Source organism: Phoca vitulina, unplaced genomic scaffold (assembly GCF_004348235.1).
Source record: "Phoca vitulina isolate PV1807 unplaced genomic scaffold, GSC_HSeal_1.0 scaffold37, whole genome shotgun sequence".
Classification (NCBI taxonomy): domain Eukaryota; kingdom Metazoa; phylum Chordata; class Mammalia; order Carnivora; family Phocidae; genus Phoca; species Phoca vitulina.
In genome coordinates, this window is record NW_022589740.1 from 841,391 (window position 1) to 869,276 (window position 27,886).

Sequence of the window (27,886 nt, forward strand, 5' to 3'; positions counted from 1 at the left end):
CGGCAGGGAAATGCCGCCCAATTACTCAGGCCGCCAAGCAGGTGCGGGGCCGGGCAGGTGCGGGGCTAGTCAGTGCTAGGCTAGGCAGGTACTGAGCTCGGCAGGTGCGGGGCTAGTCAGGTGCCGGGCATGGCACGGACCGAGCCCGCAGGTGGGCGGCGGCGTGTAGCTGCGACGTCGGGACCAGAAGCCCTGCCGGGACGGGGCGCCCGCCGATGCACCGGTCCCAGCGGCGACCTCCATCTGCCCTAAAGGAACCCAGTTCCTGCACGTGCCACGCGACGGCTGCGGCGCGCGGGGAAACCCCGCGGGGGCGCTTTTGACGGTCACCGGATGGCAGCCGGCTCGCGGGTCGGCGTGCTTCTTCCTCCGGCCACCACAGTCTGCTCGACGTGGGCTCCGGACCGCGCCGCCCAGGGCCTTTCCACGCACCCCCACCGGCCGCGAGCGCCGTAGCCCCCCGGACCCCGGAAGCCAGGCCCGCGGCGGGTGGGAAACCGGGTCCCCTCCCTCCCCACGCCCAGGATACCTCACCTCCCGCCCTCTCGACGCCCTTTCTGGAATGTCGAGATTGCGCCTGCGCGGGGGTGGTCGCACGGCATGCAGCCCCGCCCGCACCTCGCTAAAACTCGCGATACCTCACCCCTCCCGCAGGCCCGCCCACCCCAACGGCCCGGCCGACCTGGAAAGTTCTAAACCCCTGCGCACGCGCTCTGAGGGCCTTAACGTCCGGGCTCCGCCCTCCCATGACCACGCCCCTTTCCGCCAGGGAGGTTCCCGTCGCCGCGTCTTGCCAATCATCCACTCCTTCCCTCGGGCGACCTCGCAACAGGTCTCTGATTGGCTGATCATGAGAGCCAACGCCGAGGAGGGTCGGTGACGATAGGCTGTGAGCCGGTCCCGCCTACCGGCGGTTTACGCGGGAGGCAATTGGCTGGCGCCTCCGTCCAATCAGCGGTGGGCTGTCGGATTCAAACCGGGATCGTTGGGCCTGTGGTCGGTTGGTCGCAGTCGAATCGTTGCTTTGGCCGGGTCAGGACGTGTGGCCTGCCGCCCCCGCTCTTTGCGCCCCGTCGCTCCCGCCCGCCCGCAGGATGGCCCACAAGCAGATCTACTACTCGGACAAGTACTTCGACGAGCACTACGAGTACCGGTGAGCGGGGCCGGCCGGCGGGGCTGCCTCAGCCGCGGAACCGGGACCGGGGTCGGGGTCGCAGCGCGTCTGCCGGGGTTCGGGTCAGGGCCCGAGGTCGAGGTCGGGTCAGGGTGGCGGCCCGGGGCGGCAGCGCGGGGCCCGGGCCGAGGCCTGCGGCCCGCTGTTCCCTGCCCTTTGTTCGCGGCGGCCGAGCGGGGCGGGGGGCTGCGGGGTCCGCTCCCCTCCCTCGCCCGCCGCAGTCCGGCAGGGGCTCCCCCGGCCTCGGTGCGCGGCCGGGCGGCTCTGGGCCTCGCGGGCACTTGCGGTGGGACCTAGCGGGGAGACGGGCCGCCCGGGGCGGAGCCTCTGGCACCTCCCGACGCGTCCCGGGGGCCGGGCGGGGCTCCGGGCAGGGGCTCCGGGCGCGGTCGGGGACGCCAGGGCGCAGCCGCCGGTGGCTTGGCTTTTGTGTGGCGGTGCTGCGGGGCGGTGGGGGCGTGCGCGCCGCGGGCAAGGCGGGGGCGTAGCCGGAGTCGGCGCGGTGACGCCGCGCTCCCCCGTCGCGGCCCCCGGAGGTGCGGGTTCCAGCCTGGTGCTTGTGGGAGCCGGACTCGAGCTGCGACCCGGGGGCCGCTCGTGCGCGGTGGTGCCGCAGCCTCTTCCTGACGTGTGCGCTTGCGCGTTCGATTTGTGCTCGTGCTTTACTGATGCGTGGGTTCTGGGTAGATACACGCGAGGTTTAGGCCTGTTGAACGGTCCCGCGTCACGTTGTTAGAGGGCCGTGTGGATCTAAGCTCCTCCCGTGGATCCGCCTTTTCAGGATTCTCTCCGCCCTCTGGAAGGGACCTTGTGTTACCTGAGGAGCTCCCGGTTTAACCGGCCTCCCCTCCACCCGCGCCCTCCCCCCCCAGCAAGCCCGTCGGAGAAACAGACGTTGGATTGGGAAATACTTCCTGACCTGTGGTTAGGACACGATCTCCCCGGGGTTAAGGAGAGGTAGTTACGTGAGTTGGCAGCTGTCGAAAACGTCTCCTTTGTAATCAAACCTCGATGAAGGCGAGCCCGTTTCCACGATTAGGGGGCAGGGAGGGCTGTGCCTCCCCAGTGACACCCGGGTGCGTTCGTACGGTTGTACGGAGTGAGTACAGGCAGCTCGCTAGCGTTCCCGTGCGCTGGGGCTGATCGGGGATGGACGTAGAAGAGCCTTAAATGTAGATGTGAGAGCAGCCTCTCAGGATAACAGGCAGAACACAGGTTAATTGGCTGTTTATGTCATCACTAAGGCTTTGGGTCAAAAGCTGGCTCTCAGTAAGTTTTGGGGGAATCAGATGTTACACGTGGGTTTTCATCCGCGCAGGGTGTCAGCGCCCCAAACCCCGTGTTGTTCAAGGGTCAACTGTAGTTCACTGGAATTAGTAAAAATAGTAAGCATAATTTCATTTGGTGGCCTCGTGGCAGATCTCGCAACATGATACAGTTGTTCTAAGGTTCACTTTTTTTGTGTAAATAATTCGAGATGGGTATTTAATTCACCAGCCGCACACTATAGAGTTTAGGTTGATGACTGTTTAGTGCTTATATGGGTTATGGGTTCAGTTTTCTTCTGTGCCAGAAAGTGTGGCTAACCAGATCGCACCCTTCTCATATCCACAGCCAACTGACTCAGGTAGATAGATGTTTATACTGGTCAAAAAGTGTGGTTAGTGGTTGTCGATGACTGTATAACTTTACTGCTACTGGAAATGGTAAAAATGGGTCTGGGAATTGTGATTTATAAAGAACTTTTTACTGCTGTGAAGAGGGGTGCAGACTTGTCTTTAAGAATTTTTACAAAGCTACAATTGTACACGTTACTGATGTTTTGACATTGAAGGAGTATTGCATGTCTTCTTAAAAAAAACTTAATACAGTTTTGGATATAGGTCATATCCAAATAATAGAAGATAGTTATTTATGGATAGAAGTCAGTAACTTATTGGAAAACTGAACGTCTTTGTGCTAGGTCGCCAGGTACACATATATACGTGGGACTTGGGTTTGTTTTTTGCTTTTTATTTGAACAAAGCAACTTGTAGAGTATGCAAGGACTCATCTGGTACAGATCTATAATGTTGAGTAATGGGAAACCAAATTAACTGTAACAAATTATTTCTTCCTATTACGTAAAAGTCTACATGGGTCTGGGATGTCAGTTTTACAATCAGGAACCATCCTCAATTTACGCTTCTGTGGTCTTAGATGGCTTCTCTGGCTCCCTGATCATATTAGTCTGCTTCATAACCCATTAGGGAAGAACAAGGAAAAGAGTTGGGCATGTTCTTTCCTTCTGAAGACAGTTTCCATAAGTTGCATATTCTTTGCTTATATCTTACTGACCAGGATTTACGTCACCAGAGATAGCTGTATGGGAGGCTGGGATGTTTTGGATAACCATGAGCCCGACTTGGGTTTGGGGATTCTATTCCTGAAGAACATTGAAACAGCAAGCAGTCTCTTAGAGAAGAAAAGGCAAATCCTAAACAAAATGCTTTCTGCTTTTGGACTGTATATTCTTCCTGTTTTGAACATTAGGCCATCAAAAATCAGAATTAAAGGTAGTAGACAGCCCTCAAGATTGATGCCAACAGTAATGTAACAAGAGTTGCTTTAAAGATCTTTGATTATTTTGAACTCATATATTAAGTATCCTAAAAATGCATTTATAAAGTGATCATAATTGTAGGAAAGGTATATTTGTTAATACTTGGCTATATCTCTTAACAGGCATGTCATGTTACCCAGAGAACTTTCCAAACAAGTCCCGAAAACCCATCTGATGTCTGAAGAGGAGTGGAGGAGACTTGGTGTCCAACAGAGTCTAGGCTGGGTTCATTACATGATTCATGAGCCAGGTAGGTGTTTCCGTTTAGGAAAGCATCAACTGAAATAAAAAAGTAGTAGTGGTTGTGGTTGTTGAAAATTGTTAAGTAATATTGACATTCAGTGGTATTCCCAAAGTAACCCTGGTAAGTTTGACTATTCTTGGATGGCTGATTCCTTTCTTCCCTAGGAAGAATTCCAATTTTGTAGTAAATAATACCACATGAGTGAAAGTAATGCATTATTCTACCTGCAGAAAGGTAAGGAGTTAAAAAAGTCAATTCCATTTTATTTTAAAACATGTCATTATTAATAAAGTATTTTGCTGTAAGTATAATTCTGGTGTCCTGTCTCTGAAAACTGAGAACTCATTTTAAGACATCTTAAGTGTCCTTAAGTTCTTAGCGTAGAAGTTAATGCAATTTGAAGGGATTTGTCTTTTCCTTTAGTATTCTATTAAAACATAATTGGGATCTACCACATTAAGGTGAAATAAGGTAACCTAGTGAGTGAACCTTGTTGTGTTATGTTGTTATGAGTGGTTGTATTATTGTGTGGATTTTACCGGAGTTTCCCAGATACGAAATGGTAAACTAAACTCGGGTTAAATTCTGCTTTTGCGTTATCAGTAAATACATCTAACTTAAACAATTTCTAATGCTTTGAGCAAAATTTGAGGGCATGCTATAGAAACCGAATTAGGTGGAACTAGAGCTTGTTTTCTGCTCTTGTTAAAGAAAAGCAGCAATAGCATAGGAAACTGACTTAAAACTTTCTTGGGATTGGGGGCATTTAATTGTATTGGGGTTCAAAAGCTCTTTCTCCAGCTAATACCAGAGCACATGAGGAACTTAACTCTAGAATCCTGGGCTCCCACCTAATGAAACAATCTTTGGGAATGGGCCCCTGGGATCTGCACTTTTTACGGGCTGGTGGTTTTTGAATTTGGTGTTAGGTGTCTTTCCTTTTCATTGGAATTGAGATTCTAAAGGTAGAAACCATTCTCCCCGAAGTGGCTTCTCTACTTAGCATCTCTTTTTCCAGGGTAGGTGAAACTAAATAGAACACTGGCACACTGTGGGGAATGTCATCATCAGGTGATTTTCTTCTGTTTATAGTTGACAGTGACTTTTGAAGCAGAATTTATTTCAGATATTTCTATAAATGACAGTTGATCATAGATTTATTTTGGTTTAATTGAGAATTTTGAATTTTGGTTGAATGAATGTAAGTTAACCATATTGTATTAAAATTATATAAAATATTTTGTTTCCACAGAACCACATATTCTTCTCTTTAGACGACCTCTTCCAAAAGAGCAACAAAAATGAAGTCTATCTGGGAATCGTCAATTAAATCTTTTTCAAATTTAATGTATATGTGTATATAAGGTAGAGTATTCAGTGAATACTTGAACAATGTACAGACTGTTGATCCGTACCTGTGCATGAGCTGTATTCTTCACAGCAACAGAGCTCAGTCAAATGCAACTGCAAATAGGTTACTATAAGGTGTTTAAGATAAAATGTCTTCTAGTCGGTTTTTCTCTTAATATAAGTGCCTGTTTGACTTTACCTGTTACTTTTGTTAAATAAAGTTTGTATGTTGCATTTATTATTGAAGTTTTTGGGGGTTTATTTTCTTAAGGTTGACTTGTGTCTATCGAGGTTGTTAGATGATTTCAGTTCTACAATTTTGGTCTGGAGAAAATAAATTTACTTTAAAGAAATAGGATTAAATGGGTTAGAATAGCTTGGTTTGGGGAGGGTACGACTTAATTCACTTATGAAGGAACAGTTTAATGGAGACAGTTCATAACTCTATTGCTGGTTTAGTTCCTGGAGACTTGTGCAGTTGTGTCTAAGGACCGCCACATCTAATGGCCTTGAGGGAAACCATTATCCCTGTTTCTGTTTTACTCCATGTGCCAAGTAGGGGTAATGTTTCCTATAAAATAGCACAGCATTTTAAAATGTAAAACACCATTCCATACATAGTTTGTGTCTGTCTGTAAATTGTCTCTTTAGCTGCTAAAGAAATATTCCTGAATTAATGCAAACATAGACAATCTTATCTGCTGTGCTGGGGAAAACTTTGAAGTGAGCTGCCCGTAAACACCGGAGTCTGGTGCTCCTCTGTATGCTCCTCTCCTGAGAAAGGGGTGTCTTTATACAGAAACAGGACAGGAAACGCTCCAGGTGGTGCTGAACAGCAGCCCAGAACTCACTTCTGCCCCCAGGGACCCATCCCCTACAAGGCCCCGGCTAGCACGCCAGGGAGACTCAGGGATTGCTAAGTAAAGGGAGCCGTGACCCCGCGGCAGCCCCCAAGGTAATCGCCGCACGCCAGGCCCGTCGGGCGTGTTGAGGCATGTTTAACCCACCTGCGGGTCCCACGCGAGAACACCTGGGGGGGGACTGGGCGCTGCCTGCATTTGCCGCTTTGAGCGGTACCTAGTAGGGAACGAACCAGGCCTCCCTGCGGGGGCAACGCTGACATGCCCAGCCCGCATACCTAACCTAGCTCCCGGCCCGTGCTCCCGCGGACCCACCCTGTGCAGCCCCCGCCCAGCCGCACCGCTCTTCACAGCAGCTGGAAGGGACTCTTTCGTGTTTACTGCCCAGTGCTCCAGCCCCTGGCAGTTGACTGCACCAAGTCCTCCTGGCCTCCTGGGCCTGGGGTCCATGTCCTCCGCTTCGGGTGCTCCCGGCCACACCGCATCCCGGGGCTGACCGCCGCCTCTTCCGAGGGGAAGGCTGCCGTCGGTAGGCGGGGCATGGCCGTCGGTAGGCGGGGCATGACCGCTGGCGCGCGCCCTTCCGACCGGAAGTAGGGGGACGCGGGGCGGGCCGAGGCGCGTTTCTGTGACGCACTTCCTGGCGTCCGCTCCGAAGACGGAAAAGCGGGGAGCAGGAGCGCCGCGCGTCTGTGCCGCCAGCCGACGGGGCGGCTGCTGGCCTCCCGGGCCGCGCCTCCTCCGAGCCGCGCGCCATGGCGTCGGAGGGACCTCGGGAGCCCGTGGGCGAGGTGAGGACGGCGCCCCGGAGTGGGGGCGGGCGTCGGGGCGGAGGCGGGCGGGGGACAGCGCGGGGCGTCGGGGCGGCCGCGGTTAGCCGGGGGAGGCCGCAGGCGCCGGGAATGCGCCCCCGCGCCGGCTCGCCGCGCTCGCGTCTAGGAGCTCCGGCGAACGTTGGCTGAAGCGCTGGCCTCCGCTCGGCCTGCTCGGCAGCACCGCTAGATGGAGCCCTGGCGGCCGCGCCGGTCGGCCTTCGAGTGGTTTCTAAAAGTGTCCGAGTCGGTCTCCCAGTGCGGCCCTGAAAAGCAGATTTCACGTTCAAACCCCAAGGCTCTGTGACGGTGGAATGTCCTCTAGCAGGGCTCGCTTTTGCTTTTCAACAAAACAACTCTTAGTGGCTCGCTGAGCGACAGGCAAAGGGTTTACGTAGCTTTTCTTTTTTGAGAAATTTGGTGGAAACAAACTTCCGCAGTGCGTTTGAGTCAGCCATTCCGCGGCTGGGTTTGCCCACGGCAGTTTTCGGTTCTCGGTTATCCGTAACTACGGCGGGGAGGGTGACACACCCGCACTGCAGGTTGAGGCTGAGGGAACGTCGTAAGTTGTCCTGACTGTCACCTGGATTGGATTTTATTTCCGCTTTCATTGCTCGCTCCCCCCCACCTCCTTTAATATTTAGTAGACCACTTCTTTTAGTGAAAAACCACTGGGGGAGAGGTTGTTAGCAAACAGATTCTTGTTTTTCTGAGGTTGAAGTATTTGAACAACAGACACCCTGGGACTGGCATTTCTGGGACTGCTAGAACCCAGCGACTTTCCTTGGGTTTTTTGTTCACATTTGCTTTACCTCCAAATGTATGTAGTCACCCTCCTCCCCCCACTTTTTTCCTCAGGGCATCAAGTTGTCAGCAGATGTCAAACCATTTGTCCCCAAATTTGCTGGGCTCGGTGTGGCATGGTCAGAGTCTCCGGAAGCACGTGTGTTCCCTAGCTGTGCAGCCACCTACTATCCGTGTGTTCAGGAGCTCCCTGTGCCTGAGTATGTATCCTTCTCCGTGTCTGGCCTTCCCTGGGGACTGAATGGGGCTTGCACTTTCAAGTACGCTGCACCTAACATGGTCAGCGTTCTCAGTACCACCTCAGGATGGGATGCTCCCCAAGAATGGCCTGAGGCAGTGGCACGACTTAACCTTGTCCTGCACCAAAAACGGAAACCTCAACTCTCCATACTCACGCAATTATTTTGGGCGAAGAAGGTGTGGAAGTTGCATTGCATTCACTAGTAAGAAATGCAGTTTCAGGGTTTATTTGTGCATGGGATCTGAAACATGTGTAACGGGAGATGAGATGGCTGGGGGTGTAGAGAGGAAACGGGCAAAGACAAGCCCAGAGAAATCAGCATGCTCTGTGGTTGTAGGGTGTAACATTGTAAAATCTTGCTTGGGGAAGGAGAAGGAGTGGGGGCTTGCAACCGTGGCTGCTCTTTTGTTGGATAGTTCTTTGGAAATTGCTGAGTTTTGCTTTCCACTATTTTTCTTTAGAAATGTCCTGTGGAGGTGGATTCTGGAAGCTTCGGTTATAAAATTCTTCTAAGTTTGAGTTGAAAGAAGGCTTATGTTGGTTTTTCAATTTTCCTTTTCCTTCTCAAGTTTCATTCTTTAGGTATTTATACAGTGGTTTGCGTTAATAGCTGAATTTAGAAAAACGTGCGTTAAACCTTTCATGTAATTGTGTAGCGTACTTGGTAGACTTTTTAAAGGTATGCATCACCTTTATGCTTATGTAAGAATCCTTGTCTTTATGTTCCTTTAATGTGGGTCATACTTGTTTCTTTTTCATGCCTGCGTAGTGTTGATTGCATACTTCATATAAATTCTAGATTTGTATTCACAAGAATGAAATTTGAAATGAATAATAAAACCATCGAGTTGTTTGGTGTATATAGGTTGTATTTTTTGACAAAGTTGAAGTTCTGCGTGTATGTGCTTTGCTAAGAATACTGAAGTTTTCCACTGAGATTTCATCCTTTGTTAAAGGAAGGTTGGCATGGGTCTCATTTGGGTTGTTCCCTACCTTGGGTGGTTCACAAAGTAAAGTATAAAATATATTTCACTCAGTGACAAGGATTCGAAGCCATCTGCTGGGTGGGATTCCAGCTACCCAAAATAAAGGTGGAAAACATTCTTACAGCTAAAGTAATGTTCTGGAAGTAGCATGAATCGAGAAGAATCAGAAGCTTAAGGATGTGCACTGCTGAATTTAAAAATTAGGTTTCTTAACCTCTTATCCTTTTTTAGCTTTGATTTAAAAAATAATTAGTTATAACCAAGGAAAAGATTGGGTGACAATATTCCTGCCTGCCGAGAAAACAGTTAAGGACAAAAGAGGCGTGAAAGCAGAGGGGCAGGGTTAAGAGGGACAGGAAGGAGCCTTTGAAGGGGACAAAACGGGGATACTATACATATTTGAGAACCCATTACCTGGTCCATTCTGATCGAGACTAAGAAGTCTGCTTGAGCCAGGTTTCCTGTAAATGGAGATCTCTGCGATGAAAAAACAGAGTAAGGAACTTATGTTGTCTTTCCTGCCTGTCCCGCTGCCTGTCTCAGTCCATGAGGTTGGCAGGAGGTGTCCTGTTATTTTTACACCTGAGAAACTGGGGCTGGAAACGTGTGTTCAAAGTCATTCAGGTAGGCAGCGCCCGAAGCAGAGTGACCGTCCTTTCTTCTGACCTGCACTCCGTCGGACTCCCCAGAGCTGCTTGCACCGCTGGCGACGACTGTTTGCTGAGCATTTCAGCGTGTTGTACTCTGCTGTCAGCTGTGGGCGCTTCTGAGTGGAAGTCCCAGCTGTGAGGCCTAGTAGTCCTGGACGGAGTGTGGCTCCGGTCTGTTTGGTGGCTGGAGGAGCTGCTGGAGCCTGACACGTCCTGGCCTGACGGCAGGACTGGTGCAAGACTGCTGGGGCGACTGTCAAGGACGAAGGACCGGGCGAAGTGCTTGGGGGAGCCCGCACGGTACAGCCGCAAAGACGAGGTGTGCTGGGTAGGAGGTAGGGCGCTGCTGGTCGTGTCCTGCACGGTGTCGGGACGCTCGCTCCTGGATTCTCATTCAGCTTGAAGGGAGAGGGGCATGAACCCTCAGATGGGTTCCAGGCACTGAAACTCGGGAAGATATACATGGAGCCCTGCCGCCAGGAGAAGGGCTCCCGGGTGGTCCTGTGGGTGTTGGCAGGAGAGAGGCTGTGGTGGTTTCTGGCTGAGTACGTGCAGAGTGGGGGGTGGGAAGAGGGGCCGTTTGGGGACCAGCAGCTCAGCTTGGACTCCAGTGCCGGTTAGGGAAGAGTGAGCTGTTGTGTGGGAACCACCTGTGGGTTGGAGAGTGAGGCCCGGAGCTGGCGAAGGTGCCCCACTGCAAGTACGTATGTGAAGTCTGAGCAGGACGAGGAGAGGTTTGGACTGTGAGTCTGACTGAAGAGAAAAGGAAAGTGCCGAGGAGGGCCCTCCATGGACGAGCCTTTGGAAGGTGGGACCGGGTTGCAAGTTCAGGCTGGTGGAGCTTTTCAGGTGATCTGACAGAAGGGCCAGACCCGCAGATGCTGTGGCGAGGAGGCGACTGGGCTTGCAGGAAGGATGTCCTGGAGACTCGGGATGGTTGGTAGGGATGTGGCGGGGGGAAGTGGACACAGAGGTCAGTGGGTGTTGTGGGTACGGGGGAAGGCAGGGCGGCCTAGCTGCAGGAGAAGTGCTGCTAATATACGGGGGGGGGGGTGAGAAGGTGGGCGTACGGGCGTGTGTTCTGGGCTGGGGCTTGTCTGCGTAGTTTGTGGCAACTGGAATTTTACAGACAAGCTGCTTGAAGCCCCAACGGATGCTGTGGGTTGTTGCTGTGAGATTTTACTGGGTGTTGTTCTCTGCATATAATTGTATTGGCCTTGAATGGAAAGCAAAAAACCAACTTCCCAGAGGAAGAAAGACCAGTGAGGACTTGTCCAAAGTGGAAAACTAGATTTTTGAATTGAGCCAGGACCCAAACCGAGGGCTCTGGGTTCACGGAGGTAGGGTTGCTGGATGACGCAGCCTTCACAACCGCTGGACCCTGCCTCCCTTTCCTTCTTTACCTAAATTTCATTGGTCTGTTCATTTATCTGGTTTTCGGACTTGGGATATTATCTTTTTTGCTATGTTTTGCTATCAGCCCCTCTTTGCCCACTGCCCTTGTGAAGAACAGATCCCCCTCCCCCCCCTTAGATTTTCTGAGCTTCCAAATAAAATAAAACAGGGATTCGCATCTGGGAACAGGATGATGCTTTAAATCATTTTCTTCTCTGCAAAGAATAGCACTAGGCCAGGTGTACTAAAAAAGTACAGTAAAAAGGGTTTCTCTTGGGTTTTCATTTGGAATAGTTCATTACTAGAGTTAGCGAATGATCTTCCTGGGTGTGAACTTACTGTAAAATATCGTGGGCTCAGAGACACCAATAGCAGGCTGTCCAGTTAGGTAGTGCATGTGTGTGGATGCAGGGAACATTCTGGCAAGTGTGTTTCAGGTGTGGGTGGTGACGCCTTTGTCCTGCAGTGCAGGCCCTTCCCTGCCCCAGAGCAGAAATACTGTGTATTTAAGAGTGCTACCTGTGCCCGTACCCGCCGGCCACCCAGCCGTGAGGAGATCGTGCAGGGTGTCTCCTCGTGAGCTCTCATGTTCCTGCCTTTCAGTGGACCAGCACCCTTTGGGATTCCGTTGATTTTCTACAAGAAGATTTTCAGCTCTGGGAAGTCACAGAAACATCTGCTGGTGCTCACTTGTGGGAATGAGAAGGGTGTGTTTTGTGTCTTAGCTCATCTGCTCAGCCATTTCGCCATTGTGTCGTCTTTCATTGCTAGAGGATTGAAGCCTCTGGCTGAATACCAAATTTGCTCACAAAATCAGTGTTCAATTATATTTTGGTTTAGCCTTAGCAGCTTGAGCAAACGGGCATGACGGTGTCCACAGATGGCACCTGTCTCGCCAGTGGGTTGCAGCTCCCAGGCCACCGTGGGCGCAGTGTCCCCTTCGCAGCTGTGGCCCTGCGAGGCCGAAAAGCACAGGATGTGGTGGTCGGGCTGGAGGTCAGATGGGCCGGTGGCGGCTCTGTGAAAGCCCCCTCCGCAGGGAGAATGGTCTGGGTGGCCCTTTAGGCCCCGGGTGGCTGTGGGAGGCTTTTGCAAACGTCTGACAGCGTGGGAGCGCAGAGCTGCTGAGGCGTCCCTGGGCTTTGCTGCTGCACGTTGTGACGCCGTCCTGCCGTGGGTGCTCAGCTCAGTAGTGAGCACGCAGCACCGGGCAAGAAAGAAATGCTAGGAGTTTTTATTCCACTATTAGAGATAGCTCAGTGCCAGGACGAATGACCTCAAAATAATAAAGAGTTTAAATGTGCTTATTATAGAATAGCTCCTTGGTTTGTGGTATGAAATCCTCAACTAAAACATATCCTCCTTATTTAGGCAGAAGCTCTATACTGAAGATGTGGCCTTCGGAGCTTCACCTTTCCCACCTCAGTATTTATCTTCTGAGCTTGCTCTTCATCCGTGCCGTTACTCTCCTTACCCCGTGGAGTGCTCACAGAGCGGCTGCCCAGCGCCCGGCTCCCAGTATGCTTGCGGCCGCCCCAGTGCGTACCGAGGTTTTCAGACTGTGAAGCCGCGAGGCGAGCAGATGTGCCCTGTCCCACAAGACTCAAAAGCTTTGTTTAAGGTTAGCACGCTGCCGTGGTGGCGGTTACTGTAGCGTTTAAAATGGAAAGAGCTGGTAGGTTCTCACATGGTATTTAAGTATTTTTTATCTTTTTTGTGTATTTAAGAATTGATTTTTCTTTATTCTTTTTTGAAATGGTGGTTGTGAATCCTTACGGTTTTGCAATTTTAAGCCTTTTTTTATGGTGCTAGTTTTAATTCATGTGAATTTTTAATTTTTCCTGCAGAAAAAAACATATGAGCAAAAGTTTGACAGCAAGAAGGCTGATGGATCTCTGTCATCTGATATAAAATCAGTTAGAGGTTCACATCCTGTGTCCATTCACGCTGACGCAAACTTGAAACCAGGTGAAAATGACAGACTATCTGATGTTATATTTTCCTTCCTGGCCCGCCCCAGAAAGGTTGCTGTTCTTTGTACACCTGTTTCTGTGGAGGCCATTGGACTCTGAGGGGATCCTGGAGGCCTCTCTGCCCCGGGGAGGGACCTGTTGGGGGGGGGAGCTCTCTGGTGTGCTCTAGTGTGTGCAGGAAACGGCCCAAAGTCACATGGCAAGTAGGTAACCCGCACAGGCCTCAAAACATGTCCTTAAGTAAATCCCAGCCGCATCCTCTGTACAGTATTTGACCATGTTCATTCCTGAAATAGCTTCTCTGGTGTTCCGTTGGGACACTTTTTAATAGGTGGAGAGTTTGTCTGCGGTTTGAATCCCATCCTGAGCAATAGCAAACCTGGGGCAGTGTAGTTAGTCGGGGGACATGTCTGCTCTGGCCTTGGAAACCACTGTTCCGGGCTATGGCTGAAAGCTCGTGATTCTGTGTGGTGTAAATTACGGACTAGTGCAGTTTGATGGCTTATTTATAAAAAGAGCTAAAACCTTTGTAATTGTGTATTTACTGGGAATGACCAGTTGACGTGGATGACTTACATTACTTGTTATGTAAGTTTTTCTCTTTGTGCTGACTTCACTCAGAAACCATTTGGCGCATGGAAGTTTGCAGGGGAAGTTGAACAGTTAACTGTAATGATTGGCTTCATGGCCTTGCAGCCCACATCAGGATTCATTTGTATTTGAACGAAGGGATGCAGAAGAGAGTCCAAGTTTACTTCTACTTGGCTTTCTTCCAGAGTTCCTCTCAAGTGTGGAAGATTTATCCCTGGAAAGAAATCTGTTGGCATCTCTGTAAATTTGCAGAACTCTGCAATGTATATTAAAAATAAGTAGGTCAGGTTGCAGTAACTAGTCCATCAGCTTTAGAATTACGCCTCAGATTTGCAGCAGCTTTGCTTGCGTCTTCCTGGTGGCCCCCCAGAGCAGCTGGCGCTTGTGGTCCTTTCTGTTTCCCACATTACACAGGTTGGCAGCACTGGCAGAGGGGAGGGCGCTCGGACAGTCCCGTGTTAGTGCGTCAGCAGCGGTGGACTTCCCGCCCTGCGGCTGGGGTGTGAATACGGGTCCTCACACAATACCTACCTTTTCACCCCTTTGATTCTGTAAATACAGATGGTTATCAGAAACGGACAGACAGGAAATCCAGAATCGTTGAAAAAAGTGGATCTGCCTCCAAACCTGAGTTTGAATTGACCAGGTTGGACTTTCCTGAACTGCAGGGTCCGGAGCACAGTGAGATCTCAGAGACAGAGAAGCAGTCCAAGTGGGGGCCTCTGCGCTCCGCCTCAGCTGACCTGTCTCTTCTCCGAGAGGTGGTGAAACCTGCCGTGGTGACAGCGGAGGTGAGTGCGGGGCCTCCTCTCTGTTTCCCTCCTCCTCTTCTCTACCTTCCTTCCTTCTCCCTGCACACCTTTGCAGGTGCCTCACGGCGCACTGCATCTTCCTGTGAGGGCCTGGCTTCCTTGTGAGGACCTTCTGCTTGGACTCCTTCCAGCCTGGCGTGGCCCCCAGTACAGCTGTTGTTTTAAAAGAATCACCTGATGAACTTCCTGGTGCTTTCTAGCTACAGGGGACGGAGGTCGGATTCCGGCACAGGTCCCGCCGTGTAGACAGCCTCTGGTGATCACCTCGCTCCCAGCATTGCATTCCGACAGCACGTTTACAAGCACAAACAGATTGTTTTAATCCAGCAGTAATAGGTCAAACTGCATAGGGTAGCCTCTGATTTTTCCAGGCTTTTTATCCGTATCTCTCTCATTGATGAGATCACAACCTCAGCAGAAGTAATCACTGTGTGTTTTGTTTGCCACTTAATGATTTTAAAATACGCTGTGTTCTGCATTTGGTCTTGGAGTTTCAGTCCATCCAGGTTCCAGGAAAAAACGACGTGAGGTTAGTAGTCCCTAAGGTGGCTTCTCACTGATTTCTGCCGAGAGAGGGTGGGAGGGCAAGGAGAAGGAGGAGACGAGGAAGGAGGCGGCTCCCCCGTCCACGTACCTCTTGGATGGAGTGGGGACTTGAATGCGCTTGGGTGCCTGGACGCTGCCGACCAGAGGTGGGCAGGGTGGGTGGTAGTGTGCACCGGGTAGCCCGTTCTGCACGCGTGACCCTGACGCTGTGTGCCACGGCGCTTCCCTGTGGCTTACCTGTGACGAGGAAGGCAGGCTGGCCAGCTGGCATAGAAGAACCTGGTTTGGCAGCCGTGGGACCCTTGGGTCCCGGCTGGGTGTGTGGAGTAGCTGAGCCATCGAGGGGCTTCACGTCTGCCTCCCTGGGGGTCAGTGCGTAACCCAAGCCCGTGAGCGCTCTGTGGAAGTAGGACAGGCCGCCAGGGAGCTGTGGCGGGGTGTGACCGACCTGTTCTGTCGTTTCCCGGTCACACACGTGCGTCTGGACACGAGGTGAGGCACGTGGCGCTGTGAGGAGGGGTGCGGACTCCTGGCCCGAGGATGCGTTCACACTCTCGAGTTACGTGCGGACTTTTAATTTTTCCTTCTAGAAGAAACTTTTTTCCCTATTATCGTAGTAGTATCTTTAAACAGGAGAAATATTTAAAAGAAAATAAACAGTTGACCTTGAACAACGCAGGTTTGAACTGCATTAGACGTGGATGTTTTTGATAAACACAGGACAGTACTGTAAACGTGTTTGCTCTTCCTTGTGATTCTCTTAATGACGTTTTGTTTTCTTTAGCTTACTGTACTGATAGGATATAGTGTATGACACATATTACATGCAATATGCATGTTAACTGTTTATGTGATCAGTCCGGGTTTGGGTCAGTAGTAGGCTGTTAGTAGTTGTTTTTGGGGGTTCAGAAGTTCCATGTGGAGTTTTGGCTCTCCGGGGGTCAGCACCCCAACCCCCCTGTCGCTCAAGGGTCACCTGTAATTGTCTGAAGTTGTACAAGAGAAAACCATGTTAAGCACTTAAATCTTTTTTTTTTTTAAAGATTTTATTTATTTATTTATTTGAGAGAGAGAATGAGAGAGAGAGAGAGCACATGAGAGGGGGGAGGGTCAGAGGGAGAAGCAGACTCCCCGCTGAGCAGGGAGCCCGATGCGGGACTCAGTCCTGGGACTCCAGGATCATGACCTGAGCCGAAGGCAGTCGCTTAACCAACTGAGCCACCCAGGCGCCCTAAGCACTTAAATCTTCTTTTAATGGTACATTGTGGGGATTGAGGGGATTCCCCTCAGTTTGAAGTTATGCGTATGTATGGCTTTGTGTTTGAGTTTTTAAAACTTTTGGCATTTTTCCATGTCATTGAGTAATTTTTGAAAATCTGTTGTATTGAATCTTTATGGATATGTGTAATTTATGTAACTGTTCTTGGACAGGTAAGCCATGGTGAGCATGTAAGTTTTATTAAAAGAGCGGGCTGTGTTTCAATAATTTTATTTTTTGTTACTGGGCTCAGGTTTAATGAAATGGCAAAGTGGGAAAAGTTTTGAAGGATATGAGCTTTTAGAATCTAAGTCCATTCAGATTTGAATGGATCAGTTTCCTTTTGCAGTGAATGCCCTGGTCACCCTGAGGTCACCCTGTGTCCTCATCCGCCCCCGTGTCATTTGCTGCCTCACGTTCCGTGAATGTTTGCTGGCTCTGTGGACTTTCCTGATGGATTTTTTGGAAGTTTGGTGCGTGGGCATGGTGAACAGTGCCCCCCCCCCCGACGCAGGGGCCCTGCTGCCTCGGGTGCAGGGGCACACATGGGCTGATGCAGAACTTGTCTGTCCTGTACCGATCTTTCACAGGTTACGTGGTGCGCGTGCTGTGATCCTCTTAGTGGGGCCGTGTAGAAACAGCACACAGGTGTTTCTGCCAGGGGGCACTGCAGGCTCAGCCGACACTGTGGGTGGTTTCTCCTATAAGGAGTGAAATTTGGTATTACGTATGTTTTTACTTTTTTTTTTTTGTAGAGAGAGCTGGAGGGAAGGGGGTGTGGCGGGAGGGGCAGAAGGAAAAGGAGATAGAGAATCCTAAGCAGGTTTCACCCCCAGCGCGGGGCTCAATCTCACGACCCTGAGATCATGACCTGAGCCAAAACGAAGAGTCCGGATGCTCAACGGTCTGAGTCACCCAGGCACCCCTGGAATTTTTAATTAGCATATATTTTGGAGATTTTATGAATGGCAAGGGAAGCTATATTTAAAATTTAAGTGATTACTTTCAATTTGAAACAGTAAGAAGATGCTGGTTTGCTTTTTAGGGTGAAGGGGTGGTGAGAAGCACGGACGCAGCGGAGACCATGACCGGCAGCGCTGCGGCTGATCCTGCCTCTTGTACCAGAGGTAAGAGGGGCTGCCACAGCTTTAAGATACCAGTGCCCTGTTTTCCAAGTTCACTTTTAGTTCAGTGCAACAGAAGTGTTTTTGTTTTAAAGCCTTCTTTAAGACAGCTGATGGGTTGTGAACAAACTGATCTCACTGTGAGAGAAGCTGGGAGTAAGTACACAAGATCCCCCATCAGTGTGCAGGGAGTGTAAAGTAAGAGCGAAGAATTCTAAATGAAATGTGTCCGGTTTGTCCAGTTAAGGGAGAAATTTTATGAACTCAGAAATGATTGCTTCCTTAAGTATAGCCTACACCAGTGGTTCTCAAAGTTTTAGGTATCAGGACCCCTTAACACCCTTTAAAAAGCCCCAGCGAGCTTCTGTTTATTTGCATGATAGCGATCAGTACTTGTAATATCTAAAGTTAAAACTGAGAAATTCTAAAAATTACTTTGTAATTCTCATACAAGTAACAATGATAAACCCACTACCTGTTAACATAGCATGCATTTTTTTTAAGATTTGTTTATTTGAGAGAGAGGGAAAGAGAGGCAGAGGGAGAGAGAATCTCAAGCAGACTCCCTGCCGAGCGCGGAGCCCAACATGGGGCTCGATCCCCGGACCCTGAGACCGTGACCTGAGCTGAAGTCACGAGTCACACGCTCAACTGACTGAGCCACCCAGGTGCCCCAAAAATAGCATATTTTTATGAAAAATAACTTTCCAAAGTTAGATTGTAATGAGGTGAGCAGCCTTGTTTTCCATCTTGCAACTCTTTACCGACCTGCTCAGTAGCACGGTGGTTTCACTGTCCCGTGTCATGCAGCCTCCTGAAAACCTCGCTGGACACTCAGGACAGAGCGCAGGGAGGCTCAGTGCCCGCTCCTTCCGTCAGGAAAATGATTTTGATGCTTCGGACCCCTGAAAGGGTCTTGGGAGCTTCAGACCATTATTAGAGATCTGGCCTGACTGTCCCAGAAGTGACATCTTCAGAGAGAGTTCAGTAATTCTGCCTCTAATTTTTCTGAGTAGCTTGTCCTAACAAGACATTTTTACATAAGTATTCCAGTTGTATTCACAAGTGTGTTTTCTTTTGCATTCTCACGTGTGGTAAATGTGTGGTTCGGTAAAAATCTTCCCTTACGAGGCGACTTGAGTGGTGTGTCGGTCTGGTAGAGAAGCAGCCTGTCTGGCCTGGGGGGGATGCTGCCCGCGGTCAGCCCGGCTCCTCTTCTGTCTGTGGGCGCCTAAGGAGTAACGTCGCTGTAGTTAGGCCTGAGATCTAAGAAGAAAAATTACCACTTGCTGTGGTAGCTGAGGTCCATGATCTTTGACTTACGGTGTTAATGGTACATAACAAGATGTGTTAGGGCCAAAATTTGATCTTTGCCCTATTAATTTTTGTGTGTTTGCCACGTGGATTTAATTGTGGATTATTATTTTTTAACTAAAACTATAATTCGTCTACCCACCTGCACCCCCAAGTTAAAAAACTAGTTGCTAGGAAAATCATGCAGCCTACAAGTTAATTCTGCATGCGTGTTCCAAGAAGAAAGCTTAGCAAATGCTCTAGTTTCCAAGAGAATGTTTTGAGCACCAGTCTAAATTTAATTATGCTCTGAGTAATGACCTCATGTAATACATGTTTAGAATTTCTAAGTATTTTTATTTTACTGTTGAGATTGTTCAACAACTTTGGTTATCTTTGAGCAGAGTTATCTTGGACACCAATGGGTTATGTTGTTCGGCAGACATTATCTACAGAACAGTCAGCAGCCCCTAAAAACGTTACTTCCATGATAAACCTAGAGACGGTCGCTTCGTCAGCAGACTCTAAAAGCGTTAGTATGTCACCTCCTGAAGTTTTATCTTCGGATCCTTCCTACAAAGAGAAACACATCCACTCTGCTAAAAAGGTATGTGTCACGTTTGGGTTATGTTGATCTTCTGTGCCACTGAATAGTCTTTTTATCTCGGATCCTAACAAAGTGTTTCATTCTGTACTGTAGTCGCTAATTTGAGTTGGTTGTATAGAACCTCAGTCAGGGAACACAAATGGTAGCTTTTTGAGTAAGGGACGATGTAGATTTTACACCCATGGTCTTAAAACATCTGTGAACCATTTTGAAGTCTTTAAAGAAGAGATGCTGGCAGAAGTTCATGCTCTGGTGTATAAAGTCCTGCCTTTTTCTCCCCTCGTCTTTGATCTGTTGAATTTAAATTGCTTTTACCTACTAAGGTAAGGGCAGGAAGACAACTGAATTCCACCTTTTGTGGTCATCTGGTATATGTTAACTGATTCTTGGTTAGTTGCAGCTTATCTAAGATAGCATTTCAGAATCCATTTTTCCCTTTCAATTCAAATAATTTTAAGTTGTCATTTTCATCGGTCCCTAGATTTATTTCTCCACAAGCCTTTTTTATTGGTCTAAATTTTGTTCTTGATTTTCATTGTGTATTGATACATTATTTTAGGTGGAAATATGGCCATGTTTGTTGAGTGCAGTGATGCCCTTTTTGAGTAAGAGGACACTTTCTGTTACCCAGAGTGTCATAGACCACCCCCCACAAACGGGAGCTGTGTGTTGACGGTCCGTTTTTGGAGGGAAGGTGTGCTGACAGTTACGGCAAGGTCAGACCTGTATGCTTGTCCTCACGGCTTTATGATCAATGTGAAGGACACCGGAGTTGTGGGCGAGTCCCTCTCTGAGTACATGTAGTGCCACCAGCTGTGGGCATGAGGGCCCAGGCGACATGGCAGGCCTCGGGCTGGGGCTGCCCCTCGGCTGCCATCTCGCTGTCTGAACCAGAGTTCCTCATGCACAGTTAAGATTCTCAGAGATAATATTAACGTTTTTATTTTCTTAGAACCTTTTTTTTTAAGATTCCATTTATTTATTTATTTGCGAGAGAGACAGCAGGAGCAGGGAGGAGAGGGAGAAGCAGGCTTCCTGCTGGGAGCCCAACGCAGGGCTCAGTCCCAGGACCCTGGGATCATGACCTGAGCCGAAGGCAGACGCTTAACCAAGTGAGCCACCCAGGCGCCCCTAAAATTGGTTTTTAATTATAAGTGTAAGAAAAGTTTATTTTAGAAAAGTTCTAAGGTAAAGACAAGAAAATCGCCTGTAGTCTTACAACCCAGGGGACATGATCTCCTTGTGTAATGGAGGTGGTAGGATCACGATGGTTTTTCCCTCTGAAACTCTGTGTTGTGAGTTCTTATTACTGAAATAGCAAATGTAATACCACAAAGACCTACTCATGAAGGAGGGCATCTTCCCTTTGTTGCCCCCCTCTCGGAAGCCTGCATTAACAACCGGGTATATATCTTCCTCAGGCTCCTCAGAATGTCAACAAATAGAGGTTGGTTTTTTAAGTTTTTTTTTTCTTCTTTTAAACAAAAATGAGACCATTCTACACAACTCATCCTTCAAAGTTGCCTTTTTCACTTATGGACAGGTCCTTTAGGTTAGGAGGTAAACATTCTTTCCAGTAGCCACTGGAGGGTAAGTCCCCGCTGGGGATAAAGCAGGGCCCCCAACACGGAACGGCCCTGCTCTCTTAGCGCCTCCATTCTGATAGACCAGCGTGGTGTAGACTGGTGGTGATTGGTGCTTCAGAGGGGACGGAGAGGGATAGGCTGCATGGAGGTGGGACCACCCTTGAACTGGAATGAGGGCGCAGTCCTGGCCTGGATCCAAGTGTGGGTGCATGTGCAGAGGCCCTGAGGCCAAGGTGCATTTCACCTGACTTGAGAGGGAGGGTGGGAGCTGTGGGGTCACATTCAGAGGTGTGGGATGGGCCCACACATTGGTCTGGGTTTCAGATGTGTGATCAGGCTTAAGGACCACTGGGCCATGGTGTTAGAAATGGCTCACTCAGATTTATTTTTTTTGCTTTATTTTTGAAGATTTTATTTATTGGAGGGAGGGAGTGCGCGCATGTGCGCACATAAGCAGGGGGAGCGGCAGGCAGAGAGAGAAGCAGACTTCCCTCTGAGCAGGGAGCCCGATGCAGGGCTCGATCTCAGGACTCTGGGATCATGACCTGAGCCGAAGGCAGATGCTTAACCAACTGAGCCACCCAGGCGCCCCCAGCCACCTGGGTTTATGAAAAGACTTCAAGTTGGTATTAGAGATGTTAAAATAATATTCTCCGGCTTGGAAGTAGGTATGTCCAAATCTACCAGTTTCAAAATAATTGGATACGACAGCTTTTTCAACAGATTTCTTTTCCTTGAGAAGTACTCTACTGAATGTTGGGTCTTTGGAAAATAGAGATGAGGAGCCAAACTCTGAACAAAGTTGCCTTGTGGTTAAACAACTTGGTATCTCAAGTTTACTCTGATTCATGGAAGTAAACATTCTATTGAATGTCTTAAAAACCCATGATTTTTGCTGTGTTTTTTGTTCTGTCAAGTCCAAAGCATCACAAGGTGGCGATCCTGAACAGAATGAAGCCTCAAGAAAGCATAAGAAAAAGAAAGAAAAGTCTAAATCAAAATATGAAGTCTTGACCGTTCAGGAACCACCAAGGATTGAAGTACATTTCTATTTATTACTCACCTTTTATGATACAATAAATGGGCCTGCCCTAATAGAAATACAGATTCATACGGGCTTCCTAAGTGAAAATCTCCAACATTCCCTTCGATAATCTTTGCCCAGTGCTAAAGAGAATAGCCGTCCCCCATACTCTTCGCTTTGGTGGCCCAGCGCAGTGGCTGAGTCCTAGTGGGCACCCGGTGAGCGGGTGCGTGCGTGAGTAGTCGAGAGGGGTACTTGTGTGGAGATCTAGTGGTGTGCATACCGTAGTGCTCATACTTACTCCTCAGTACCTTGTTCACCTGTTTTTCCTTGCTTTGGCATGCTGGCTTTTGCAGGGTCTCCTTTTCTATCCAGAAATGTGAATGTAATGTACTTCACTCTAGAGAGAAATTAGAATCCCATAGCTTCATCATGGGCCCTGGCCAGGAGAATTGCACAAACTTGCAATAGCACTCTGTGAACTGTTTTCTTGTGGTACCACAAGATAGCCCCTGTCCTGCAAGGAGTTGCCCTGGGTTCAGACTCAATACCAGACTCAGCAGCCTGGCTCCGGGTGCTCAGTTCTGCTGCGTGCCATCCAGCTTAGGGCCAAACCTGAGAGTTTCCCACAAACCTGGGGGCTCCCAGGGCTCTTGGCACACTCCCTGAGGACACTAGGGTTGCGTGTGTGAAGACCTACGATCCTGGCAGAACGTTATGGTTTGGGCCAACAAATAGTTCATAGAGTTCTGCTCCCATATCCCACATAACTTCTCTGAGTCACCTAAAATGCTAAGAAAAGCACGTAAGGTGTTTTTAAATGACTTCAACATCGTCATTAGAGGCCTGTTGCCCTATTTTCTATTTTATTTCTATTTTCTAGCCTGGGAGCAGCACACGGGACAGGGTACTTCCATCACCTGAGTCTAGACTGACAATTACTCTGACGGAAACACAGTTGAAGGCTGGGTGCTTGAACACGTTTGTGCCCGGGGGTCCGGGGCACCCACGTCCTCAGGGGCCCGCCCGCCTGCTCTCCAGGGCAGTGGGATTAGAACTGTGGTCTTTAAATCTGTTTCTAAGAGTAAAACAGTTTGGGGGCTGTTTTAGATCCCCTTCGAACTCTGTGGGAGCCTGTTACAGACAGAGAACACGGGCAAGGAACAGCTTGCACGTGGCACACTTGACTCTTGTGATCTGCGAAGAGCTAAAGGGTGTGTGGTTTACTTAGGATGCCGAGGAGTTCCCCAATCTGGCAGTTGCGTCTGAAAGAAGAGACAGAATAGCATCTCCGAACTTTCAGTCCCAGCAGCAGCCGCAGGTAATTTTTAGATTGACCCTGTTGTTGCTTTAGGCCTAACTTTTCTTGCTCAACTAAACTCTCGAGAAAAACTCTTTTCCAGACTTCTTTATGTACCAAGAAAGGTGGTTTGGGTTTGATTTCTTCCTTTCCTGGAGAACCACATGCAGGGTGTCGGCGTACAGTTGCCGTAAGCGCACGCGTCTGTCACCTTCGTGAGAAGACCGCTGGTAGCTACCATGCTCCGTCAGAAAGCGGGGAGCCCGGGCTGCCGGGGTCTTGGACGCAGAGCTGAAAGGTTGCCTGTGTGTTCGGGAAACAGGAGTTTCTCTGTGAGGCAGCAGCGTCTGACAGAACAAAATAAGGAGCCCCCCCGCCCCCCCCCGCAGATTCAACTCTAAGCGGTCAGTACGAGGTGAAGAGAGGACTCTCCTTGAGCCCCCTGCCCCGCTGTGGATTCGTCGTCCAGGTGGAGAACTTGCACACTTGGTCCCATTTCTTCACTGGTCTCCAGCATCCTCAATGCCATTTTGCCTTCTCAAGTGGGGGCATTATTTTCACATCTGTGAGAAGTAAAATTCTAACCGTGGTGCAGATTCACTGGAATTCCCATGGTATAGCGTGGTCCTCTTCCGTCCCTGGCGTGGAGTCTCTGTAGCCGCTGCGTGGCACGCTGGGCTCGCCCGTTGACGGGGCCCTCGGCCGGGCCGGAGGGCAAGGTGGAGGTGCCGAGCGCATGCGTGCGGCAGCTGGCCTCGGCAGCTTTTCACACGGCCTCCGGCCCCAGAAAACAGCTCTTTGAAGTAGAGCACGCTTCGTGCCTAATTTCATACCTGCTGCGTGCATTTTGGACTTGTGTAAATTCTTGGTCGTATCCCCATGATTTCATGGCATTCGATCGGCTCCTCCAGGCAGTTGGAGGCTGTGTGGTACCGAGGAGACAGTAACACCGATCAGTTAGCCTCACGCACGGACTCCTGTTGCCAAAGGCTCCGCACAAGTCCTGGTTTTTTCCCTGCAGGTGTGTGCTCTTCTTCACAGTGCAGATGCAGACAGAGAGAAACCCAGGGCTAGGAGAGAAGGAGGAGATAAAGAACCACGGCAGTCACATTGGAAGATAATGTGGGATTATCTGGGTTTTTCTTTAATTTTTTAAAGATTTTTTTTTAATGGTCGCTATAAATAGATTTCATTTTATCTTTTATATGACTTTTTGTCGTAAAACAAAAAGCACACTTGTAAAATATGCTATCCTAAGAAAACTTCTGATTTTTTAATTATTTAGAATAATTTTAAAAATAGTGGAAAGAAGAGCCAGATTCCAGTACAGTTGGATTTGGGAGGAATGCTGGCAGCCCTGGAGAAGAAGCAGCACTCGCAGAGTGCAACGCCGTCCTCCAGACCTGTGGTGGTCTCAGGTAAGAGCGGCTCTTCGTCTCTGGGGAAATGGCTGAGAGTCTCTTTCAGATAGACTGCTCTGTGACTGTCTTATCTTTAATCAGAACAGCATGGTACTGGGATAGAGAGATACTAACGGAATAGGTTGGGAGTCCAGAAATAAACCCACATATCTATGGCCAGTGAATTTTTGACCAAAATATGTTCATTAAAAGAACAAGGAACGGTTTTGAAAAATGGTGCTGGGACAGCTGGATTTCCACATGCCAGGGAAAGCTGGGCTCCTGCCACACACTGTATGTAATAGTTAAAGTGGAACAATGACCTAAATATAAAAACTAAGCCCAGAAAACCCTTAGAAAAAAACAAAGGTGGGGCGCCTGGGTGACTCAGTCGGTTAAGTGTCCGACTCTTGGTTTCAGCTCAGGTCGTGATCTCAGGTGGGGCTCCATGCTCAGTGGGGAGTCTGCTTGAGATTCTCTCTCCAAAAAAAAAAAAAAAGAAAAAGAAACAAAGGTAAATTTCATGACTTAGGATTAGGCAGTGAATTTTTAGCTAGGACACCAAAAGCACAGGCCACAAAAGCAAAAATAAATAGGATTTCATCAAAAACAAGAACTTTTGTGTACCAGAGGACATTATCAAGAAAATGAAAAGATAATTTACTTACAGAAAGCGAGAAAATGTTTGCAAATCATATATCTGATAAGGATTTGATGTCCAAAGATCTGCGAACTCCTCCTACAGCTTAACAATAAACACCCACTAAAAAATAGGCAAAGGACTTGACATTGCTCCACAAGAAGATACACACATGGCCAGTAACACATGGAAAGATGCTCAACATCATTAGTCCCTAGACAAATATGAGCGAGCACCGCAGGGAGATAGTTCTTCATACCTGCTGTGGTAGCTGTCGTCAGAAACATGGAAAACAACAGGTGTTGGCAAGGCTTTGGAGAAAGTGGAGACCACTGGGAAATGGGAGAGGGTGAGACCGCTGTGGGAGGCAGTCTGGCAGCTCCTCAGAACGCTGTGTAGGGGTTGCCGTGTGCCCGGCAATTCCGTACTCCATGTGCACCCAGACACTTGCAGGCCAGTGCTCATAGCAGCATTATTCCAGATAGTTAAAAGTGGAGACACCCCCAAATGTATATCAGCACAGATGGGTAAACAGAGTGTGGTCCAGCCGTACAGTGGACTGGTACTCAGCCTTAAAAGGAAGGAAGTTGTGCCACCTGCCGTGACGTGGGGAAACGTGAAAACTAATTCTGCTAATGAAATCAGCCAGCACAAAAGGGCCCACGCTACATGAGAGATCTGGAATAGACAAGTCACAGAAAGGGCTAGAGGGTACCTGGGGTTGAGGGTATGGGGAGTCACTGTTTCGTGGGGACAGACTTTTAGTTTGGGGCACGAAAAATTTTGGGGAATAGGTGGGGGTGATGGTTGCACAACATTGTGAATGTAATTGATGCCCCTGAATTGTGCGCTTAGGAATACTTAAAATACTAATTATTGTAAGTTACTTAAATACGATGAGTTTAAGAAAGGGCAGTTAAGTGTTGTAACACTTATGTGGTCATGAGCCTAAAATATTTACTCTCTGGTCCTTTAAGGAAAAGCTGGCTGGCCCTGATCTGTCCACCCATTGGTATTTTATTTTTTGGGGCATTTCAGAGTTGCAGACCTTGGCCGATGTCGCCTCTCGGTGCTGCAGCGCGTGTGGCACTGACCAGCATTTACGGTTCTTGTCTTTGGAGGTGAACCATGCGCATGGTGAAACGCACAGATCTTAGGGATGCCCTTGGCAGAATATCCCAGCCTCCGTCAGCACCCTTGGAAGCTCCCTGGGCCCCGCCCAGCAGGTTCCTGCTGGGCCCCAGGCAGCCCCGTGCCTGTTCTTTGCCACAGATTTCCTTTTCCCTGTTCTAGAGCTTCATAGAGATGGGATCCTGCAGTGTATGCTCCTTCGTGTAAGGCTTCCTTCACTCATCAGGGTGTTTTTGAGATTTACTCCTGGTGTGTGTGTGTGTGTGTGTGTGTGTGTGTGTGTGTGTAGTTCCTTTTTGTTTTTTGTTTTTATTTACTTAATTTTTTTAAAGATTTTGTCAGAGAGCGTACGCGCGCATGCACAAGCAGGGGGAGGGGCAGAGGGAGAAGCAGGCTTCTCTGCTTGAGCAGGGAGCCCAGTCATGACCTGAGTGGAAGGCAGACACTTCACTGGTGCCCCGCTTTTTTGTTTTTTATTCAGGTGAAATTCAAGTAACATAAAACTACCGAGTTTAAGGTGTATAACGCAGTGGTGTGGAGTTCATCCACAGTGTTGTGCAGTCTTGTTTTTCTGGTTCCACACTTTTTCATCCTGCGAAAAGGAGACCCCTGCCCACTAAGCTCCCCATTTCCCCAGCCCCTAGCAACCCCCAGTGTGCATTTTCTCTGTGGATTTTCCTGTTCTGACGTGTTACGTAAATGGAATGGTGCAATTTGTGACCTTTTGTGTCAGTCTCTTTTCTTTTTTTTTTTTAAAGATTTTATTTATTTATTAGAGAGAGAGCACAAGCAGGGAGAGGGACAGAGGGGGAGTGGCAGAGGGAGAGAGAGAAGCAGGATCCCCGCGGAGCAGGGAGTCTGATGCGGGACTCGATCCCAGCACCCCGGGATCGTGACCTGAGCCGAAGGCAGACGCTTAACCGACTGAGCCACCCAGGCGCCCCGTGTCAGTCTCTTTTCACTTGGGAGAGTGCCTTGGACTTTCATCCACGTTCCTGCGTCAGCATTTGGCTAGTTTTTGTGGCTGAATCATATTCCTTCAGCCACGGTTTGTTTGCCCATTCATCCCCTGACGGACATTTGGGTTGTCTCCACCTTTGGCTGTTGTGAATAGTACCTTTGTGCTGTTCAGGTACCGGTGTTTGAGTATCTGTTCTTGATTCCCGTGGGCGCGGGACTGCTGGGCCACGTGGTGGGTGTGTTTCCTTTATGAATCTGCCGGAGCTTTTTCCATACGGCGTCTGCGCTACCTTACACGCACCAGTCGTGTGTGAGCTCTGCTGCTTCCACATCCTCACCAGCACTTGGTCGTCAGTGTCACTTGTAGCCTTTCTCGGGGACCGGGCTGGAGGTGGCATATTTTTGAAGCTGAAAATTCGGAATGCCACGGGTCATTTTTGTACGGGCTGCTGAATGGTATGCAGCGAGCGTTCCTGAACAGCATCCTCGTGGCTGCGGTACGAGGAAGCTTACGTGACAGTTT

General features: G+C 49.2%; 2 protein-coding genes across 5 annotated transcripts in view; both read left to right on the forward strand.

Moving 5' to 3' along the window:
- Positions 1-970: 970 nt before the first annotated feature.
- On the forward strand, positions 971-5,791 carry CKS2 (CDC28 protein kinase regulatory subunit 2). Its single transcript, XM_032427671.1, has 3 exons — positions 971-1,153; positions 3,899-4,026; positions 5,273-5,791. Exons 1-3 carry the CDS (start codon positions 1,095-1,097, stop codon positions 5,323-5,325), a joined length of 240 nt encoding a protein of 79 aa, XP_032283562.1. The 5' UTR covers positions 971-1,094; the 3' UTR covers positions 5,326-5,791.
- Positions 5,792-6,896: 1,105 nt separating this feature from the next.
- Positions 6,897-27,886, forward strand: part of SECISBP2 (SECIS binding protein 2) — a 46,352-nt gene continuing 25,362 nt past the window's right edge. For 2 of the 4 annotated variants that reach the window (XR_004302157.1, XM_032427440.1), the window contains exons 1-10: positions 6,897-7,021; positions 7,901-8,046; positions 12,490-12,739; positions 12,966-13,086; positions 14,244-14,473; positions 17,344-17,425; positions 19,120-19,322; positions 21,826-21,948; positions 23,164-23,253; positions 24,518-24,650. Coding sequence is in view for 3 of the 4 variants with exons in the window: in XM_032427440.1 (XP_032283331.1) it covers positions 6,986-7,021; positions 7,901-8,046; positions 12,490-12,739; positions 12,966-13,086; positions 14,244-14,473; positions 17,344-17,425; positions 19,120-19,322; positions 21,826-21,948; positions 23,164-23,253; positions 24,518-24,650 (1,414 nt within the window). In the remaining variant the exon portion in view is untranslated. Of the gene's footprint in view, positions 7,022-7,900; positions 8,047-12,489; positions 12,740-12,965; positions 13,087-14,243; positions 14,474-17,343; positions 17,426-19,119; positions 19,323-21,825; positions 21,949-23,163; positions 23,254-24,517; positions 24,651-27,886 lie in introns of those variants that run through there. The other 2 variants (XM_032427442.1, XM_032427443.1) reach the window with 2 other exon arrangements.

Bases quoted from the DNA above. Each gene is read 5' to 3' on its own strand.
- CKS2 (XM_032427671.1), top strand. From the start codon at position 1,095: ATGGCCCACAAGCAGATCTACTACTCGGACAAGTACTTCGACGAGCAC. The intron at 1,154-3,898 runs GTGAGCGGGGCC...ATCTCTTAACAG, and splicing joins GACGAGCACTACGAGTACCG to GCATGTCATGTTACCCAGAG. The intron at 4,027-5,272 runs GTAGGTGTTTCC...TTGTTTCCACAG, and splicing joins TTACATGATTCATGAGCCAG to AACCACATATTCTTCTCTTT.